The sequence below is a fragment of the Scleropages formosus genome, chromosome 14 (assembly GCF_900964775.1).
Source record: "Scleropages formosus chromosome 14, fSclFor1.1, whole genome shotgun sequence".
NCBI classification, from domain to species: domain Eukaryota; kingdom Metazoa; phylum Chordata; class Actinopteri; order Osteoglossiformes; family Osteoglossidae; genus Scleropages; species Scleropages formosus.
The window spans coordinates 25588530-25603060 of NC_041819.1; the positions used below are offsets into that span (position 1 = coordinate 25588530).

Sequence of the window (14531 nt, forward strand, 5' to 3'; positions counted from 1 at the left end):
TGACCCTTCCTGGGACAAGCGTTCTCGGGGTGTGTGTGTGTGTGTGTGTGTATGTTTTCCACAGACTGTCCTGCTGTCACCTCCCAGTCAGGCAGACTCCGCCTACTTGCTTTCTTTTCTTTTTTTTTTTTTGTCCAGAAGAAATGTTCTGTGGTGTCAGTATCTCACGCACATATTGTCTGAACCACTTGCCCCACACGGGGTCACGGCGAACCGGAAGTGTTAGCGTTACAGTGCACACACACACACACACACACACACACACACACACACACACAAAGTTGTCAATGCTACTCATACGAAGGACACTTTCCCTCTAACCTCCCAGGAGCTCATCACGATGTTCTCGCTCATGTTCCCTCTGCAGAGTCCTGTGGCGATGAGCTGACCGCCCCCCGCCTCCCCCCAGTAGTCACGCGCTGCAACAGTCCAGTAGTAGATCGCTGCAGTTTTAGTGCATTACGTTGGTGTAAATAATCATAACCACGTGCACACGACAGGTACCTTTTGTCACAGATATTTAATAATTTATTCCACCTCTGATGTGCTCGTTTCTTTCCTGACACGAGGCCAGCGGGGAGAAATAAATAGAGGGGGAGCTCAGAGGAGGGACGATCGATCGCGCTCAGAAGCGATAACTGCAGCGATCGGTGAGGCGCGGAGTCCGGGACTCGTTGACGGAGCAGAGCAGGTCCTGCATGCGGCGAGCGCGGCGCGCCTCCATCGCCATCCTGCGGGAGCGCTCTCGAGCCGCCTGCTTCTCGGCCCGCTTCTCGGCCTGCTTCCGCTTGAGCCACCTGCCGGCGACACGGAGAGCTGCGTGAGGAGCGTTTGCGGGAAGGCTCCGCCCGGGGTCCCCGCGGTGCCCGCGGTCGGCACTCACCCCCGGAAGGCCCGGTCGCACTCCTCGCGGTCGTGCAGGAAATAGCCGCTCTCCTCCTCCAAGCGCTTCGAGGTCTCCAGGTGCCGCTGCTTCTCCTGCTGCTGCTGTTTGCGCTGCAGCCAGAGCTTGAAAGCCTCCTGGGGGTCGCTGTGCTCCCGCTGGGTGGGGGGGTGGGGAAGGGGGTCGGACACGGAGGGTCAAGCGGTGTGCGGATGCTAACGGGATTGCGCTGGAGAACGAGCGGTGTGACGTGCGCCTCTCTGACAATGTACCCAACCGGGGTAAAGCGCCGGACCCCTGACTGCGCCAACATCGCATCGCATCCCATCCCGTGTACTATTTTTATCAACTACACCTCCAGTAGGAATGGAGTCCCCAGACAGAACGCATGTGCTAGGTACAGGTGTACGTGTGATGGAATATTTCCTCTTCCTCGGCAAATTAAAGGGACAAATGCCTGCGAGAAGGCAGGATTTCTGCACCGGCAAAGGTACCCCGTTTCACCGTGTTTTCACCGCGCTACCTTGCAGCTCTTCCTCTCCATCTCCTGGGCCCTCTGAAGGCGCCGCTCCTCCTGCAGCTGCTCCCTCTTCCGGAGGAGCCACGCCTGGAAGGCCCTCTCGTTCTGCTGGCGCTTGTGCTCCTCCTGGGTGCGCCGGCGCTCCTCCTCCTGCAGGGGGAGCACTTAGTTCGGTGAGGAGAACGGGGACGGACCCCGCCTCCCTTTCCGACCCCAATACGGACAGCGGGGACGGAACCCACCTCCCTCCGCAGCCTCTCCCTCCTCTGCTGGAGCTTCGCCTGCAGCTCCTTCTGCTCAGGCGACAGCGTGAAGGTCGCCAAGGACCACGCGTTGTTGGCCGACTGCGCTCGGCGCCTGGACGTCCTCCTGCGTCCCACCAGCTGCAGGGGCCCCGCCGAGTTGGGTCGGTTCCTGGGCGAGGCGGGAGGTTTGGGAGCGCGCTCTATGGTCACGGAGACAGTGGAGGCGGAGCCCAGCCTGGGGGAGGAGCCTGATCTCGATAAGTGCTGGGAGAGGGCCGGGGCCTCGTTGTGGGGTGGGGCCAGTGGGGGCAGCAGTCCTTGGCTCTCCACCTCTCTCAGGCTCACCAGGTCGAACTTGCCGTCCTTCTCGACAAGGACGCGACCCTCCCTAGCCCCCCCGACCCGAGCCTCGCCCCGCGGGGAGATCTGCAGCTCGGACAGCCGTCCCGAGACATCCTGGTCCTCGGCATCCTTCTCGGGGACGTAGTCCCGCGGCGGGACCACCAGGTCCACCAGGGTGTCTTTGAACTGCAGACGTCGGCGCCGCATCTGGTCCGGGGGGGTCTGGTCCTGCAGCTGTCGGTTGGCCTCATCGATCTTCTCCAGGATGTACTTTTTCTCCTTGTCCGCATCCTCTTCCTGCGTGGGGACGTGGGAGCTCGGGGGTGGCGGCAGGGGAGGGGCCTCGTCACAGGCATCGCCATCGGGCGCGGGGACCTCCTCTAGGGGCGCCATGGGGGACGGCCAGCGCTCCTCCTCCGTGCCCCGCTCTCCCTCCCCCTCTCCTCCTCCTCCCCCTGTCCGCTGCTCGTCCTGCTCCAGGCGCTTGCTTCCCTTTTCCTCCTCGAGCTCCTTGTCGATTTGCGCCTCGATGTCCTCGTATCCCTGTTCCTGTGGCGGGGGCGACACATTTTCTCTATGTCGCACGGGCTGCGGAGTCATACAGAGCCCCAACGGCGTCCTGGCCGGCGTCTCACTGATCTACTGGGACGTTTTTCTGTGTTATGGACAAGGGTCCCAGACCGTTTGTGACCCGCGAACCCCGCTGCGCAAGTGCACGTGCGGACAGGTTACGTGTCCCGAGCGCATGCGGACAGGCTGTGTGTTAGCGGGACCCGTGAGCTCTCCCACCTGCTCGCTGCTCCTCGCCTCTTCGTCGATGAGCCAGTCCAGGTCCTTCTCGAAGTCGTCCTCGTACTCCTCGTGGGGTCGGGTCCCCGCTCCGCCGCGCGGCGCCTCCTCGCTCATCCTGGGTGAGAGGCAGGAGGGCAGCGCCCGCGTTACACGGGTGCGTCCGTCGTCGGCCGCTGGGGAAAGGCTCACGTGGCAAGTATCCACGGAAACCACGCGGCTCGTTTACATGAGCGGAGCTCTGAGACACGGTGACTGTATCGCGCCCTTCGCTCCGTTTCCTCGCTGTTTAAGTTGGTGTGGGCAGAGTATTAGTAACTGTGTGGTCACATTAATATCTCTCATGTCTGGAGTGAAACTAAGCCAAGCAAAGGAAAACACTCAAAAAAGCTCTTTGTACTTATTTTAACTCCCTCATCTCTGTACAGGACCTTCCTCATACTATGTGTATGCATGTATACAGACACACACAAAGCTAAGCAAAGCTTTTATCGCACCAAGCGTGTTCCGTGAACAGTGTTTCACCTTGAGGAGATGAACACGCTACCATCGGACGCTTGGTAACGGTTACACACATTTTATATTTACATTTATTTATTTATCAGGCACTTTTCTCCAAGGTGACTTTCAATGAACTCTATGTGGTGTTATCAGCCCATGCACCTTATTCACCACGGTAACTTACACTACTTACACTGGGTCACTCATCTGTACATCAGTGGGACACACACACTCTCTTTCTGTCACTCGCATATTATGGGTGGACCTGAACAGTGTGTCTTTGGACTGTGGGAGGAAACCCACGCAAACGGGGAAGATATTCAAACTCCACACACACTGAGCCGGGGTCAAACCCAGCGATCAGGTGCGTGCGGGCGTGCGAGTGAGTGAGAGAACATAATTAAACACTTGGGACCCTGAGTGCTGTTAAGGTAACACCATGTCAGCTGGAGGCTGCTGGTTCGAACACAGGGCGCGAGGATAGAGGGCAGCGCAGGGCCCCCCAAGCGCCACTCAAACCCAAGACCCACTAGAGAGCAGGCAAAGGCCCTATTCCCTGCACCACGGCACCCCCCATTACTAAAATAATTTTTTGTTAACACTAAAGTACAGTACACTACAGTAACTATGGGTGAGGGAGGGGACATTTGAACAACAGCAGTTAGAAGAAAATTTAGTCCCAGTTTCTGCAGGGCTCGGGCCGCGGCCGGGGGGGGGGGGGGGGGGGAGGGGTTAGATGTCGGGAAACGGACCAGTGTCGTGATTTACGGTAAAATCAAAGTAACGCTGTGAAGTCCAGCGCGGTACAGTGTTACCTGGGACCAGGTAAAGCGGCTCCGTGGCTCCTCGGTGTCCCGCGCGCGATCACTGACGTCACTCTCACTGCGCTTGGAGCGCGATCGCCTGCTGCCATAATTATGTCACCGATTATTTACCGGACTCCTTCCACAAGGGGACACGCGGAGTACAGCAGGGTAAAGTTTACTGTGTGTGTGAGCTCAGACTCAGAGCGAGTACCTGGAATCATGATGATGATCGTGGTCCTGCAGCAGGACCAGGAGGTGGGATTCGAGCCCGCGACCTTCAGCCTGGGCACCACCAGGTGACACTGACTGTGGCTCCCCCCTCGTGTAGGTGCTGTGCTGGGGAACGGACCATGAAGGACGAGAGTGGCGTGGCGTGCGGACGGACAGTGTGTGTGTGTGTGTGTGTGTGTGTGTGTGTGTGTGTGTGTGTCGCTCACCTGTCTCCTCGCGCCCCTCCGCTCCCCCCGCACCTCTTCCGCCGCCTTTTCTCTCCCTTTTCGCCTCTTTTCTGCCCCCTGCTTCACGCCGGATTGTTTCGCTCTTTAAGCCCCGAGCGGGCAGGTAATCCGCCCTCGCGCCGCGCTCCAGTGTCCAGCGTTAGAGCCGGTTGCCATGGAGACGGGCGAAGCAGCGCGAGGCGCACCCGCGCAGGCGCCGAACCAGTGGGTGACCCCATTCTGAAGCTGTATTTACTGCGCGCTTTTCTCGTCGCATCATCATAAGTACAAAATATAATGTGGTAAATAAAATAAAAGTAAAATGAAGCGGCGGACGGGTCCAGATCGCGCCTTTATTATTATTATATTTCATTTCATTTAGTCTTCATTCTGCATCTACGTATGTTGCCTACAGTGAGTGCCAGGATAGAAGCAGATAGAGTCAATAAATATAAAATAAATGTTGTGTCCACATACAGGTGTCATTTTTTCGTCGTGCGGCTTTTTAATTTTTTTTTTACTGCATAAAGTTTAATTCAAAAGGAAGCCCTCTTAGGCGCGCTGCCCTCTGGGACACGTAGTTTTCCCATTATAATCCGTGCACTTCCTGCTGAAAACACGGTTCCTGTGCCCGGAACTCACTGTCCCATGATGCCACGCGACCTGGCGCTCGCTCTCGCTCTAACACGGTGAGACTCTCCGCGGTGTCTCAGTTGGACCGCTCGCTCCGGCCCCTTCGGACGCCTTCGAGCTCACCATGGCGGCCTTCGTCCTGTGCGGTGTGACCGTTGCGAGCCGCTCTGCCGCGCGCCTTCTGCTGCCGGTCCGCAGGACGGACACGCTGACGCTCAGCAGAACGTGGAGGAGCGCGCGGCTCGAGCCGGCGACCGGCCGTAGGTTCGTGTCTCACCTGGGCACGCGCGGCGCGGCAGGCGCGCTCGTGGCGGCGGCGGCGGTCTGCGCGGCCGCGATCGGCCACTTTTACACGGCCGAGATGGCGGCGAAGGTGGAGGAGAAGCTGAAGAGGAGGAAGAAGAAGGAAGACGGTGAGGAGGAGGAGGAGGAGGAGGACGTGATGAAGAGGTGCGCGCGCTTCATGTCGCGGCCCGTGACGGACGTCGAGGTTCTGCGGCGGAATCCGCGCGACACGAGCACGCGCATGGAGCTGCTCATCATGGAGACGCAAGCAGAGTTCTGCCGCGCGCTCGAGCACGTGGACGGCGGCACGTTCCGCGTGGACCGCTGGCAGCGCGAGGAGGGTGCGTACGTTGCTCCTGCTACGTGCCGATCGCCACGCGCCGCAGCACTGACTGCTGCCAGCTGCTCCTTCCTGTTCGAACCCGGAGGTCCTCTTTCCGAGCGCGGAAGTTCGGGGTTGGGTTGGGTTGGGTTGGGGGGAGACAGCGAGCGACGTTGGTGTCTCATAGCGCCTGGGTGGTGCGAGAGGACGTGGGTTCGATCCCCGCTCGGTCTGCGTGGAGTTTGCATGTTCTCCTCTGGGTGCTCCGGTTTCCTCCCACACTCCAAAGACATGCTGTTCAGGTTCCCCCGTAGCGTGTGAGTGACAGAGTGTGTGTGTGTGTGTGTGTGTGTTTTCCACTGATGTACGGATGAGTGACCCAGTGTAAGCAGTGTATCTAGCAGCGTAAGCCACCGCGGCCGCGCTGAATAAGGTGTGTGGGCTCATAACGCTAGACTTCACTGGAAGTCACTTTTGAGAAACGTGACTGACAAACAACAACTGACAATGTAAATGAAGGTGACCCCTGACCCCGGTGGATCTCTGCAGGTGGCGGCGGGATCAGCTGCGTGCTGCAGGACGGAAAGGTGTTCGAGAAGGCCGGCGTGAACGTCTCCGTCGTCTTCGGCCACCTGACCGAGGAGGCGGCCAAACAGATGCGGAGCCGCGGCAAAGTGCTCAAGGGCAAAGATGGTGAGCGAGCGCCGACCGCGCTCTCGCCGCGCTTTGACCGCACGCTGACGCTCCCGTGTCCGCAGGGAAGCTGCCGTTCCGGGCGATGGGCGTCAGCTCGGTGATCCACCCCAAGAACCCCCACATCCCCACGGTCCACTTCAACTACCGCTACTTCGAGATCGAGGAGGCGGACGGTGAGTGACGGTGACGGCGCTTACCGATGGGGGCACCGCGAGGGCGTGGCGAGCGTACCGCGGTGAGCAGCGCTTTAACCCCGTACCCCAGGGTCCAAGCAGTGGTGGTTCGGCGGCGGAACGGACCTCACGCCCGTGTACGTCGACGAGGCCGACGCCCTGCACTTCCACGGCACCCTGAAGGAGGCCTGCGACAAACACGACCCGCAGTATTACAGCCGCTTCAAAGAGTGGTACGACCGCCGGGGGCGGGGGGGGACTGTGAACGACCGCGGTTCGGCACCGCAGGGGCAGGAAGCGAACGAAGAGAGAAAAACCCCTGTGTGGAATGTGACTTTGTCAATTATACGTATAGTGGCGTGTTGCAATGGCCTCATCAGACTCTCTCTCTGTGTGTGTGTGTGTGTGTGTGTGTGTGTGTGTGTGTGTGTGTGGGAGAGAGACTGGTGTCTGGTGACCAGTAGAGCTGTTGGGTTGTGATAAGTTCAGAACAAGGAGGCTCTGCTGATGAGAGTCTCGAGATGGACCGTTGGGGTTGAGCCCTTTATCTGTGTGTCCCCACCCTGTGTGTGTGTGCGTGTACTCATGCACGTTAGTGTGAGCAGCGGACCCAACCCATAACCCCTCCCCCTCAGGTGCGACAGATACTTCTACATCCGGCACCGCGGCGAGACGCGCGGTATCGGCGGAATCTTCTTCGACGATCTGGACGCGCCGAGCCGGGAGGAGGCGTTCTCCTTCGTGAGGAGCTGCGCTCGCACCGTCGTGCCCTGTTACCTGCCCATCGTGCGCAAGCACCTGAGCGACACCTTCACGGCCCGCGAGAAAGAGTGGCAGCAGGTGCGCCGCGGCAGGTGAGCGGGTCGGGACCCACCTGTCACCCCCGTTGCCGGGACATCAATTAGAATTATTAATTACAATTAGTGTCATTATGGACACAGAGGCAAGACTGCACTCTTCACCCTTTATCGCACTTGCTGTCACCTCCGACTCCAGTTGGGGGGGTCCACTACGCTTAGCGCTGTGTGTGTGTGTGTGTGTGTGTGTGTGTATATTTATACAAGTGTATGGGCTCCCCTGCAGGCCAGCTGTGGTACAGCAGGGTTCTCTGCAGATGAACAATTTGGAGCTCCTAATAAACTGATCAAACAGGAAAGGAAAGTCTAAAATGATGTCTCCTTTACAGCCCGTGTGTGTGTCCCTGTCCCTCCTTCAGGTATGTTGAGTTTAACCTGGTCTACGACAGGGGTGTCAAGTTTGGTTTGGCCACTCCTGGCTCCAGGATCGAGAGTATCCTCATGTCCCTCCCTCTCACAGCCAGGTGAGCAGCTGTCCATGTGGGTGAGGGTTTGAGTCCAGGTGTTTCACTGTGTGAAGTGATGTAAGCGGTTGTCATGGTAACAGACACCCCCCCCCCCCCCCCCCCCCAGGTGGGAGTACATGCATGAACCACCCAAAGGCTCTCGGGAGGCGGAGATGCTGGAAGTGCTGCGGAAACCCAAGGACTGGGTGTAACCATGACAACACCTCCCGCATCCAACTCCGCCTTCTCTGCCTCCTGTGTGCTCTCATTGGCTTGCTCACTAACACTTGTGATCAGGTGTGCTCTCATTGGCTGACAGGACCCTCTGCACTCTGATTGGCTTGTTCTGTACCTGCCCTTGTTGCCCGTTTCACTCGAAAGTGCTCTGTGTGGAACCTTGACCGAGTCGGACACCGATTTACTGCTCAGGTTTTTGTACTTATTTCATATGTAGTTCATGAAATTATTAAAGATTGCTTTAATTTCCTATGAGTGTGTGGCATCTCGTCTTGGTTGGTGCAGCAGTACACCCCCGCCCCCCCATGGTGTCAGCAGCATCAGTTTGGCCAGCAGCGTCATTCTGTAAGACTCCATGGAGCCCACGGGCCTGGGTGCGAGGGGGCGGGTCCAGCACTAATGCGTAGCTGCTGCTTGAATGTAGACACAGCCGCGGAGAGATGAGGTTTGGCGGACGATGTCAGAGTTGTAGAGACTGTTTCAGGTGATGTTCAGCCTCCAGGATGTGTGACGTTTGAGGACCGAAAGGACCACGAATGTCAGTGAAAGCGAGAGGAGTAGGTGTGTAAGGAGATCAACAGGGGTCCCAGCACCAGTCCCTGAGGGACACCTGGGCAGGACCTTGTGCTGGGGGACACCGGAGATGGAGTGAGACAGATGCCAGTCCTGCTGATTGCTAATGTTAACAAGCAGGTCATAATTATGTAATATAATTCACATTTTCAACATGTGGCTGCGAACACTAACTGCTTCAGTGAGGTTTAGTCCTGTGCCCACTCCCTCCCCCACTGAAAACCATGAGCAGGACAAACACTTCACTGCTTTATTGCACAAATGCACACAGTTAGTAGTCCTGTACACCGGGGTAAAGTAAGGCACTCGGTCCTGTGCTCACGAGGAGGGTCCTCCAGCTGGTGGGGAGAGGACCCGACGGCAGGACCCTCCCTGTCCAGGAGTTTGGCACGAGTCCCTGCACGCGTGTGGAAGTGTAAACCCAAACAGCTCTGTACGCTACATCATTACCATAGTTACCAGGTAGACTTCACAGGTGACTTGGTCGTCCGGTGGACGCCTTAGCGGTAAAAACTCAGTAGAACCGTATTGTGCAAGTGTGCGTGGGCATTTTTACACGTGTATGAATACAGTACGTTACTGTGACACTGCAAACATCACCCTCCCTCATGGGAAAAGGTACCACCCCCAGCAGTGCCCCCATGCCTGGGCTCGACTGGTAGATGTGACTCAAACACCCTTCTGTGTGCTGTTGGAAGACCCTCAGTGCAAGCTCATGTGCTCATTGGTCTTGGGTGGGAACGCAGACCCTTGAACCTAGAGCTATGGGGGGACAGGAGTACCTTGTTCTCACAGTGGTCAAAAAATGAAAATGTGGTTAGTAAGTGCTAGGTGACCCTGTAAGAGTGCACTGGTTGCCTGCGAAACCAAGACCACAACCAGTACACCTCATCACTCTTTAGAAACACTTAAAGCCAAAGAAACTTTAAAAAAAAAAAAAAAAAAAACTGCATGTTCAGGCTCCACCCCTAAAGCACAGGTGCTGTGTAATGGAGATGTGGTGTGTGTGTGCGTGCGTGCAAGCGAGAGAGAGCAAGAATACCACACCCCACTTGGGATGTTCAGTTAGTGTTACTTCCACTGATTTACCATTTATACAGCAGGGTAATTTTCCCTGCGTAATTCATAGACCCGAGGGCCAGTACCATGCTCAGGCGTACGACAGCAGGAGTTGAGATTTGAACCCAGCTCCTGCCCCTCTTAAAGAAGCAGTTCTAACCCATGTCCCCTGCCGCTCAAATAAACCATGCAGTAAACAGCTCAATGCCCTGGGGGTTGAGGGAGCAGTGGGCTGTTAGAACACATCGCTATGGAAACGGTGTAAACGTACGCCATCCGGGCCCCTCCCACAGGACGCAAAGCGCAACATTACCGAGTTCGCCATTCAAGTTCTTTGCTGTATGAGGGCAACTCATCTTCCTCGGTGCCCAAGGTCCTTTTCAGAATCGTTTCTTACACAAGAACCGGTTTCACGCCGAAACTCCACTGGTACACGATATGGGAAATGAGGCAAAACCAGAGCAGTGCTATTGTGCTGGAGGAGTCTCCTTTACCACAGTAAAGCACCGTATTACATTTCCCACTAAGCTGCTATATTGTGAAGACAAAGGTGAGCGTGTGGGCAGCGACAGCTGCAGGACCGCTATACGCATGTGACCCGAACCCACAACCACCCGCAGTAGTGCTGCCGTTCACCGCGCCCTTTTACCATCACTCATTACGCTATAATCCCCAGAGGCGAGGGTTCGACCCCCTGCTGCTCAACACACCCCCTTCAGCGCACCTCCACAGCTACTAAGAGCAACCGGGGTGCAGTACGAGCTACGTGACAGAACAGGCCGGAAACGGGCGGTAAATCTTTACCATGCCTGTAATTCTCTCAAACCCGGAATAAAGCAGCAGTGGCCTGTCCCTTGAGTGGCAGTCTGGGGATGAGCGCGCGCGCTCTCTCTCACTCTCACACACACACACACACACAATGACAATGCAGCGCCCCCTGGGGGACAGACGGACTGGGACCGTCACAGCGCTGTCAACGAAGGACGACTGAAGAGCTTTCAGTTCTCAGTCCCCCTCCCTCCTCCATGCCATTGGCTAAGAGGAGCCCCGCCCTTTCGGCTGAATGACTGGGGGGGGGTCTGCCGGGGGTCTTTCCGACAACACGCGGTCCAACAGGTCGCGATGGGCGCAGGGGAGCTGGGAAGCACGAGGACAGGGCTGTGCTGGGAATGCTAGGCATGCTGGGAAGGGGCGTGGCTGTTACTCGCCAGGGCCAGCGGAGCCCGAGGTGACGATGTCGTCGTACGGCGGGGGCGGATCCACATGAACCTGCACGTCCCTGCAGCCCACGGCCTCCTCGTACGAGGGGGGCGGGTCCGCGGGACCGACCCGCTTCGGTACGGGCTCCGGGCGAGGGGGCGGGGCCGGATCCGGCGGGCGGCTCCGCCCCCGCGGATCCAGGACCACCAGGGACAGGCCGGGGTCCCCGTGGGCGTGGCCCGCAGCGGAGCGTCTCTGGGAGACCTTGCGCGACTGGCACCTCCACACGGCAACCATCACCACGGCGATGAGCAGCAGCCCCACGAGCAGCGGCAGCACCAGGTAGAGGGACTGGAGCCCCGCGACGCCGAGGTTGCCCTTCGGGGAACTCTCCCGTACATACTCCTCCCAGAAGCGCCTCTGCACGGGAGACAGAGCAGGACAGATGGGGGGGGGCATCAACCTTCCTCTGTCGGACACTTTTCCCCATGGCAATTTACACCAATTTACCGTTAATGCAGTAATTGGGGCAGTCGATAGCGGTAGTGGTTGGGGCTGTTGCCGCCTTTGGACCCAAAGGTCACAGGTTTGAATCTCACCTCCAGCTGTAGTGCCTTGAGTAAGGTTCTTACCCTAAATTACTCCAGTAAAATTACCCAGATGTATAAAAGGTAAATAATTGTAATTTGCTTTGGAGAGAAGTATCCCATGAACATAATGGGAATTTTTACCGGATTAGGTCAGGGTAAGTACCACCAGAAAAAGCACTACTGCAAGGGCCGGGATTTGAAGCTGCAGCCTTCAAATCCAAGAGCTGCAGCTCTAACCACCATACTAGCTGCTTTTTTATGATGCCATGGTTTGTTACCATAGTAACAAACATTCGAACCCTTGTGGAGGAGCCCCGACGCTGCAATGGGCAGTGAGTATGTGTCCACATGTGTGGACGTGTTTCCTTATCACAGGCCCCGGGAGGAGCCCGCTATCCCCATCCACTCTGTCCGTCCGTGTCCGTGTCCGTGTCCGTGTCGTGTGTGTGTGTGTGTGTGTGTGTCCCCGTCCGACACTCACAGTCTTCTCGTTGTTCTCGAAGACCTCGCGCGCCTCCTCGTAGGAACACACCTCCTCGCGACACTCCCTCTGGATGTTGCCCTCCTTGATCTCCTCCAGTAGGCTGTTGGCTCGAGGCCGTCGCAGCAGCAGCCCGTGGGCCGTTGTGGGGGGCAGGAACACTGGGGGGGGTAACAGTTACTACAACTATTGCTCACACACAGTTCCACGAACACAGTAAACGTGAGTTTCTCTGTGTTCGGCTTAAGAGGGTAAACAGCCTAAGTGTACTATAGTAGAAAAGGGTGTGAACTAAATGAGAAAACAAGGATGATGCAAATTAATCCCTCTGCTCAGGGGAACCCAGCGCCACCCCGATCGCACCCGGTCAAGTTGACCGCTACGCCGAGGTGCCCAGCAAACACAGTAAACTGTGAACAATGAGTCACTTCCTCCCCCCACAAACCCTGCATTCCACAGCAGCTCTGGGCCCAGAGGGGCTCCGGCCAAGTTTCCCACAATGCCTTGCTCTCCTGGGGCGGGGTGGCAGCCAAAGTGCACACTGGTCCCCAGTTTAACAAACCGCCTCCAGAGTGGAGGGGCCATAACCCCAACCCAGGGATCAATGTATTATCTGCACTTGGTCATTCATACATACACTATGTATGTGTGATTATGTGAGGTTTTTTTTTTTTTTTTTTAACACTGGTACACCACGGTACAAACAGCTCTACAGTCACCACTGCAACTCATCTCTCAATCCTGTTTATCATTGATGATGAACCGTTTCGATATTTAGCTTTTCTCTCTGTGTGAGGACAGCAGACGGTGGACCGCTGCCCTGAGGTTGTTGGTTCGAGCCCCATACCCGAAACACCCAACTCTAAACTAAAGGTCGCATGGAAGTGTTTGGACAGTAAGTGTGAAATTAACAGGATCACATTATGTTTTAAAGACAATTAACCCCGGCCCGAACAGCTCCACAAGCAGCGAGAGACGCAACGGGGCCGATCGGACCCGGGACCGGAGAACAGACACGAACTGTCCCGCCGCACTGGAGGAGAGCCAACGAAAGCGTTTCCACAAACGCGCCATTGTGCTCCCGACACGCCAGGAAATTCCGGTCACACTCGTGGAAGGAGGAGGAGACCCTCGGCGCTGGGTTCGAGGTACACGCGGTAAAACTCTCCTCGTCAGGGAGCTGCGGACTCTCGGCACCTCCTGTGCCCTCCAACGGTCTGGGAGTAACGTCAAAGCGGACAAAGGCCGACACGCCAAGAAACGTTCCTCATGTTCCCGCATTAATGTCTGATCACCGTGCGAACTCTGAAGGTGTATTGGTGCCACACACACACACACACACACACACACACACACACACACACACACACACACACACACACCTTTCCTCCTCTGTTCTCACATAAATCTAGTTTAGGGCTTTAACAAAAAAAAAAAGAAAACCCAACAAGCAATTCAAGTTCAGACTGACTGGTGTCCAACAGCTCTGGGAACACGTGTGCGCGTGTTCATACCCACCGTTGTTGGCCATGATTCTCACAGCGACGTCCAGCAGGTATCAGACCTGGAGCACAGAGGTGAACATTAAAGATTATTTATAACTGGGTATTAATGATAATCACAATGATGACACTGAGACAGAGTTTAACTGAAATCACTGCGAAATCACTGGGATCACGTGGTATCAGAAATCACTCATTTAAAAATCAGTGAAACGATAGCAGGGAAAGAAGACTTTCTCGTTTCTGCTCGTGTGTGTGTGTGTGTGTGTGTGTGTGTGTGTGTGTGTGTTCTCTCAGCGCCTCTCAGTCTTTCCATCAATTAATAGGGAAGGACAATAATAAAAAGCCCAAATATGTCACTTATGACACTTTGTATACATTTCGCCCGCCCCCATTCATTCATTGTCATCTCGCGCTCCGCTCCTTCCTCCAGCTCAGTATTGATCGTTTCTTGATCGTTTCTGATCGTTCCGAGCGGCGCGAGCCACCTTTTCCCCCTCACCGCATGCCATGTACTGTATTATTTTTTACTCAGTTTCCCCCCCCCACATTTCCGCCGCTCAGTCCGCCCCTCTCGCTCGCTCGCTCATCGCGGAGCCCAAATCGATCGCTTGACTTGTCCCGCTGTCCGGTCCCGCCTTTTCGTTCCGTCTCGATCGGATGATCGCTCACCGCGCGACCAGCGCGAGCGCTGCGCCCGCCTTTTCTCTCCGCTTCTCGCGCCGGAAAGTCTGTCATCCGCGCGCCGACTGCGGCTCCTCAGAAAAACTGCGCAGCGACAAACACTCGACCCCGGGCGGGTAAATCCTTCCTTCCTTCCTTCCTTCCTTCCTTCCGTCCGTCCGTCCTTCTCGTCCTTCCGACCGACGGACCGCAGCCGAGCCTCCCGTGCCGCGCTGCGCGCGCGCACGCACGCACACAGCACAAGGGCGGAGGGGGCGGCGGGAGCGCGAT

General features: G+C 56.7%; 3 protein-coding genes across 4 annotated transcripts; 1 reads left to right on the top strand and 2 right to left on the bottom strand.

Annotated features, from left to right (window-relative positions):
• Window positions 1-227: 227 nt before the first annotated feature.
• On the bottom strand, window positions 228-4625 carry ccdc181 (coiled-coil domain containing 181). Its single transcript, XM_029258103.1, is given in 7 exon segments — window positions 228-797; window positions 884-1041; window positions 1407-1558; window positions 1561-2539; window positions 2780-2897; window positions 4298-4422; window positions 4524-4625. Coding segments are annotated over 5 exon segments (1578 nt in total). The 5' UTR covers window position 2897; window positions 4298-4422; window positions 4524-4625; the 3' UTR covers window positions 228-625.
• Window positions 4625-8424, top strand: cpox (coproporphyrinogen oxidase). 2 transcript variants are annotated; one of them, XM_018748048.2, is made up of 8 exons: window positions 4625-5782; window positions 6313-6456; window positions 6522-6632; window positions 6724-6865; window positions 7268-7486; window positions 7849-7953; window positions 8063-8192; window positions 8233-8424. In XM_018748048.2, exons 1-7 carry the CDS (start codon window positions 5281-5283, stop codon window positions 8145-8147), a joined length of 1308 nt encoding a protein of 435 aa, XP_018603564.2. In that variant the 5' UTR covers window positions 4625-5280; the 3' UTR covers window positions 8148-8192; window positions 8233-8424. The 2 variants fall into 2 exon arrangements, with proteins under 2 accessions (XP_018603564.2, XP_029113935.1); XM_029258102.1 differs by having other exon boundaries at window positions 8063-8424.
• A 557-nt stretch (window positions 8425-8981) lies between these two features.
• prrg1 (proline rich Gla (G-carboxyglutamic acid) 1) lies at window positions 8982-14495 on the bottom strand. Its single transcript, XM_018748032.2, has 4 exons — window positions 14250-14495; window positions 13594-13639; window positions 12076-12236; window positions 8982-11424 (listed from the first exon to the last, which is right to left on the bottom strand). Exons 2-4 carry the CDS (start codon window positions 13604-13606, stop codon window positions 11005-11007), a joined length of 594 nt encoding a protein of 197 aa, XP_018603548.2. The 5' UTR covers window positions 13607-13639; window positions 14250-14495; the 3' UTR covers window positions 8982-11004.
• Window positions 14496-14531: the final 36 nt, after the last annotated feature.

Bases quoted from the DNA above. Each gene is read 5' to 3' on its own strand.
- cpox (XM_029258102.1), top strand. From the start codon at position 5,281: ATGGCGGCCTTCGTCCTGTGCGGTGTGACCGTTGCGAGCCGCTCTGCC. The intron at 6,457-6,521 runs GTGAGCGAGCGC...CCGTGTCCGCAG, and splicing joins AGTGCTCAAGGGCAAAGATG to GGAAGCTGCCGTTCCGGGCG. The intron at 6,633-6,723 runs GTGAGTGACGGT...CCCGTACCCCAG, and splicing joins CGAGATCGAGGAGGCGGACG to GGTCCAAGCAGTGGTGGTTC.
- prrg1 (XM_018748032.2), bottom strand. The intron at 11,425-12,075 runs GTGAGTGTCGGA...TCTCCCGTGCAG, and splicing joins TCGAGAACAACGAGAAGACT to AGGCGCTTCTGGGAGGAGTA.